Source organism: Macroventuria anomochaeta (genome assembly GCF_010093625.1).
Source record: "Macroventuria anomochaeta strain CBS 525.71 unplaced genomic scaffold BU25scaffold_20, whole genome shotgun sequence".
NCBI classification, from domain to species: Eukaryota; Fungi; Ascomycota; class Dothideomycetes; order Pleosporales; family Didymellaceae; genus Macroventuria; species Macroventuria anomochaeta.
This window is the reverse complement of record NW_022985381.1, coordinates 453391-459202: the sequence shown is the minus strand read 5'-3', so window position 1 is coordinate 459202 and position 5812 is coordinate 453391. Positions and strand designations below refer to the sequence as shown.

Sequence of the window (5812 nt, the reverse complement as noted above, 5' to 3'; positions counted from 1 at the left end):
GACCAAACCGCTATGGCCCGTGAGTGTCTGCAGACACGCGCCGCTACTCGCATCCCACACCTTGACGGTGCTGTCGCCTGACGCCGATGCCAGCTTGGTCGAGTCGTGCGAGAAGGCTACAGAGCTGACCCAACTGCTATGGCCCGTGAGCGTCTGCAGACATGCGCCGCTGCTCGCATCCCACACCTTGATGGTCTCGTCCCTTGACGCCGACGCCAGCTTGGTCGAGTCGTGCGAGAAGGCTATAGAGCTGACATCGCTGCTATGGCCCGTGAGCGTCTGCAGACATGCGCCGCTACTTGCATCCCACACCTTGACGGTGCTGTCGCCTGACGCCGACGCTAGCTTGGTCGAGTCGTGCGAGAAGGCTATAGAGCTGACCCAATTGCTATGGCCTTCGAACGTCTGTAAACAAGCACTCCAGCCGGCGCTCATTCCTGGCCTGACGGCAATTCCGTTCGGCTCTTCGTGCTCGAACAATCGTCTGATTACGCTCCCCGTCGGACTGAACAACAGCGCAGATGCATACGTTTGCAAAGGATAGTTTTCAATTACCCCTTTGTGATACATGATGAATCGGCCAGCATCTTGAACAAGCTTAACAAGCTCGTCACTGTCCTTCATCTCCTGGTAGAGTCAGCATCTACATGACTACACAATGCAGGCACATTGTCTTTCCATGCCATACCTGGACCAGAGAGCATAGTCTCGCCATCGACACTAAACCTTTTCCCATGCTTCTGCACAGACTGAGCCCTTCTAGCCAGTGTAGATAGTTTTTCCTTATAAACTCATCGATGATGCCGGCGACTTTCAGGCCACCGACACCGTCAGCCCAAGGCTTCGAGTCATACAGATGATCGATCCAGTAGATGCACGAGTAGCGTGAGGCTGCAAGCGGGTCTGGCTCGGGCGGCTGGACGTCTTCGATAGCAAATCCTAACGCTTCCAGGCTGTACATATCCCTTTGCAGTGTCCGCGACAGAATCGCGAGCGACCTCGAGAAGATCACGTTGTGAACTGCTTTACCCCCATGCGGAAAGATCTCGTCATATGCCTTTGCAAAGAGGAAGTCTTGTGCGGACTGATGTACAAAGTAGATTGTGTCTTCTCGCAAAGTGAGGAACGATCCACAAAGGCCAATGATCTCCCATACCTCTGCTTCATCGGCCATGTCTTCGAGTGGCTCAGCAAGGGCCACCAGCTCCTGCAGCGTGATTGGCCGATACGCCAGCGCGATCAAAGCCAGCACCTGCTTGCAAAGTGTAGCGTCGTCCGACAAACTGATCTGACGCATCATCCGCTCGTACAGCGCGTTCAGACCTGGCGGGAATGAGTGCAGCTTGTTCAGCACGTTCCGTCTTGCCGTCGCTTGAAGCTCCTGACATACTAACGCTACCCAGAGGAAGGTGCCATCTGCACTCGATGTCAAACACTCCAACACCGCGTCTTGCGTCTGCTGGTCGTACTTCTTCTGCCGTGCCAGTTGAGACACATTGTGCTGGATGAAGGCGCCGACGGCCGCCGATACAGACTCTGCGTTCAGCTCGAGGCTCAACTTGACCTTGTGCCAGGCTTGCTCCAGCTGCTCTTCAATCTCTGGCCAGTTGCGGCTAGACATGATCCACTTGACACGGGAAGACGCAGAAGACTGCTTTGCGATGAAGTGAAGCAGTTTCGACAGATCAGTGACGCACTCGTCTAGCGCATCGATGATCAGGTATGTAGTTCTTAGCTGTGAGTCTCGTATTATGTCCGCGAAGATCTCCGTCAGGGCGACCCAGGCATTTGCATCCTCGAACAAGGCTTTGCCTGCGTGATCATACTTCTTGCGGATGTGCGATACAAGCGACGGTTGCTGGCTCACGAGCATGTACAACAGCCCCCGCAGCACAGCCGTGGCGTTGTTGATGCGTAAGTCAGTTGCTTGGCAGAAGAAGTATGCTAGAAGGGCAGTCTTAGGCAGTGAGCTTTGCAGCTCGTCTATGATGCCGCAGAGCAGCATCGTCTTCCCCTTTCCAGGATCACCCTTCACCCACAGCAGTCGGCTGTGCGGGTCCCGCTGCCATTGCTGGAAAGTGGCATTATCGAGAACCCAGCGGTAGGAGTCAGCTAGCAGCTCGCCTTTAGTCTCCTCGATGCGCTTCTTGTCGTCACGCGGATCCGTGCTGTGTATGTCTTGGACACATCTTTTTGAATTGTCGATCTCGTCCATCAGGCGTCTAAACGCACTTGCCGCCCCTTCGCTATAAGCCGGCGCTATCTCGACATCAAAGATACCTGATAGTGAGTACCATCCGTCTTCTTCGCGCTTGGTCTCCCTGTCACCTTTCCACCGCAGCCGCTCGTCGACGCTGAACTGGGAAAGAGGAGCTCCGTCGAGCGCTTTGAGTGAGATACTGGTGATTTTGTAGATCAATGATTTGAGCGATATCTTATCACCAAGCTTCTCCCACTCTTGAGAGAAAAACTCGACTATGCTGGGGGCAAGCAGCTCTTGAAGCGTCCAACCACGCGTGAACCATCGGCTTGACCTGAAAGCAGGCTCCCAAGTGAATTTGCCGAGCATCTCGTCCAATCTTCTCTCCCTTGTCGATACGTCCGATAAATACACATAGCATTTTGTCGCGTTCTGGTACCAGCGAAACATGGATCGGATAGCATGAGAGTGCTCAGCCTTGTCCGTCTTATCGATGCAGCATGTGTCGACCCAGAAGTATTGTAAGCCATCTTGTTGTGCTTGTTGTCCGCAGAAGCGAATCTTCTTGTACCCACGCTTGGCCTTGCCGTCGCCTGTCACTAGGTCTGAGAAAGTAAACTCCTCCGCATTTACTCCCCACGTGTGTGAAAGTATTGCATAAGGTGGTATCGCAGAATCGTCAAAGCTGATGATGCCGAGCTCGCCACGTTCGTCATACTTTAAAAGACGCATCGATTCGTGTGGATGTGTAGTGGGCGCATGGGGGGGGGGGAAGGAGACGCTAGAGGCTCAGCAGCTGGCTCTCGCATGCAATCTAGGACGAGCGTAGGTAGAAGAGAACGAGTGGCTGTAAAGCCCCAGGTAGCTGTACGATGGAACAGCGATCTAAGTGTTGCAGGCTGAAGCTGGTGTTCTGCGCCATGTTCTTGTTTCTGTGAGGACGTTCGAACGGGCTTGAGGCGGGGGCAGACGCGGCTGATTGTGCTCATGCAGAGGTGCAGCACAACCCCAACAAATCACACTTTCGCGATGCCACGCCCCCATTGCGATGCACTTTTCACCATTCAGCATCTACACACTCGACTGAACTTGTCATTACAGTTGTGGGGTGGCCGGCTGTGGACGGCGAAGAGCCACGTTGAGGCGTCTCCAGGCAACGCAGCTCAGTACTGGGAATGAGGCCACGGATGCAGCAACGAGGCTGAGCCATCTTTCGGAGACACTTTCTAGAAAACGCCAGGCTGATAGACTGGAGGAGAGTTGGCTGAAGAACAGTACATGTCAATCACAGGTCTGTAAATCTGCCAACACGAGACTCCGAAGATCCGCAGTGCGAACCTGTCTCGTTACACCGTGCATCCCGGCACGTAGGGACGGACATTAAGCCTATGAGGACTGATTGAGTAGTGATTGACCACATGGTGACTATGAGCAGTTCACTTCAGATTCAGACAACAATGACAATCCTTGCTTTTCTATACGGGAACCTCTACATTATACCGTTGGACTGTCCAAGACAGCAGCAATAGCAGTGATCAGGCTGAAGCCAGAGCCTGTCAGCAGGCAGCTCAGCGGAAGCGCCAGCCCAGCCGTGACAAACCAGCCTCGAGAGCCCAGCTCGTGCACGAGAGCTGCTGCTCTCGACACTGCACAGCCTGGTCGCTGGCATGTACAATGGCCTTCTCCAGCATTGCCACCACGTTCGCAGGCCCCGGAAACCAAGGGCTGCAGGTTGGGTACAACTCTGGCTCTATCCACATTGCTGCCACTGGCAAGTGCCCATCCCCGCTCCGACCAACGCTGCGCTAACCACGCTGTGTCCCTGCAGAGCGACCCGAGACCCCACCGCAGCCCTCGTGCTTCGTGCCGTTCCGGCGCGACCCAGACTTTGTCGACCGCGCAGTGCGGCTGCTCGACCAGATCCGCGAGCGGTGCTCAGCGCCAGCATCGCGAGTCGCGCTGGTGGGCCTTGGCGGTGTGGGGTGAGTTAAAGCAGAAGACCCTTGTGTTAGTGCTTGCATGTAACATAGCCACAGAAAGTCGCAGCTAGCCATCGAGCACTGCTACCGCACCGCCGAGCGGTCCGCGGAGACGTGGGTGCTGTGGGTGCACGCCAGCAACGCGGCGCGACTGGAGCAGAGCTACCGAGAGATCGCAGAGCTGGTCAAGGTCCGCGGTCGTAAGGACCCGCGAGCAGATGTGTTCAAGCTGGTGCACGACTGGCTGCGTGACGAGAAGAATGGGCCGTGGCTTCTTGTCCTCGACAACGCCGACGATGCTGTTGTTCTTTCTCCGCGACTGAGCAATAGCCAGAGGTCGCAGGCAGGCGATGGCAGCAATGCTATCGACGGCAACAGCGGTGCTCTCCGGCAGCACTTGTCGAGGTCCCTGCCTCCAAGCAGACACGGCTCGGTGCTCGTGACGAGCCGGACAAGGCGCGCGGCAATGGAGGTCGTTGAAGACAGCGACGTTATACCGATCGAGCCGATGGACGATGCAGCTGCACATACTCTGCTTCGCAAGAAGCTGGGAGACGAGGGCGACAAGCGTGGCAGGGACGACGGTATTACTGAGCTAGCGGCTGCCCTAGACCACATGCCGCTCGCTCTTGTGCAGGCAGCGGCATACATTCGACAGCGGGCGCCGCGATGCTCAGTGCAGCAGTACCTGGAGGAGTACCGGCAGAGTGACAGCAGAAAAACGAGCCTGCTGAACCAGGGGGCCGGTCATCTGCGCCGCGACAAAGCAGCCAGCAATGCAATCCTTACAACATGGCAGATCTCCTTCGACCACGTACGACGCAGCAGACCATCGGCAGCAGACCTGCTGTCGCTGATGAGCTTCTTCGACCGACAGGGAATACCTGAAGCTCTGCTCCGCAGCCCGAGCGGCTCAGTGAACGATGACGACTTTGAAGATGACGTTCTCGCGCTGCGAGACTACTCGTTCGTCACAGCTACTACAGACGACACGACGCTTGAGATGCACAGCTTGGTGCAGCTGGCGACGCGCAAGTGGCTGGAAAGCCAGAAACAGCTCGACAAGTGGAGGGAGCAGTTCATCTCCAACCTGTGCGCAGAGTTGCCTACAGGGGAGCACAAGAACTGGGAGAGGTGTCAGGCGCTGTTCCCGCACGCGAGGGCGGCGTTGGCACAGCGGCCTACGAGTCAGAAGTCACTCGAGGAGTGGGCGCTGTTGCTGTACAAAGCGGCATGGTACGCCTGGCAAAGAGGAAGAGCAGGCGAGGTAGAGCAGATGTCGGTGATGTCGATGGAGGTCAGAAAGGAGGTGCTTGGCAAGGAGAGTGAAGATGCGCTGAGCAGCATGGGAATGGTAGGGCTGGCAATGAGCCTTATGGGCAAGTACGAGGAGGCGGAAGCAATGCACAGGCAGACGCTGGCGACAAGAGAGAAAGCGCTGGGTCATGAGCATCCTTCTACGCTGGCGAGCATGAACAACTTGGCGCTGGTGCTGAGAAGGCAGGGCAAGTACGAGGAAGCAGAAGCGATGCACAGGCAGACGCTGGTGACAAGAGAGAAAGCGCTGGGGCATGAGCATCCCTCCACGCTGACGAGCATGAACAACTTGGCGCTGGTGCTGGACAGTCAGGGC

General features: G+C 56.3%; 2 protein-coding genes across 2 annotated transcripts in view; one reads left to right on the top strand and one right to left on the bottom strand.

The window, feature by feature from the left end:
• BU25DRAFT_92842 (uncharacterized protein) overlaps positions 1–3399 on the bottom strand; it is a 4671-nt gene extending 1272 nt beyond the window's left edge. The window contains exons 1-2 of the mRNA XM_033712256.1: positions 689–3399; positions 9–624 (exon numbers count right to left, since the gene is read on the bottom strand). Coding sequence (XP_033560879.1) covers positions 9–624; positions 689–2932 — 2860 coding nt within the window. The 5' untranslated portion in view covers positions 2933–3399. The remainder of the gene's footprint in view (positions 1–8; positions 625–688) is intronic.
• A 290-nt stretch (positions 3400–3689) lies between these two features.
• The window catches only part of BU25DRAFT_411658 (TPR-like protein), a 3045-nt gene continuing 922 nt past the window's right edge, over positions 3690–5812 (top strand). Inside the window, exons 1-3 of the mRNA XM_033706611.1 lie at positions 3690–3971; positions 4029–4182; positions 4237–5812. The exon at positions 4237–5812 is cut by the window's right edge and continues 341 nt beyond it. Coding sequence (XP_033560878.1) covers positions 3875–3971; positions 4029–4182; positions 4237–5812 — 1827 coding nt within the window. The 5' untranslated portion in view covers positions 3690–3874. The remainder of the gene's footprint in view (positions 3972–4028; positions 4183–4236) is intronic.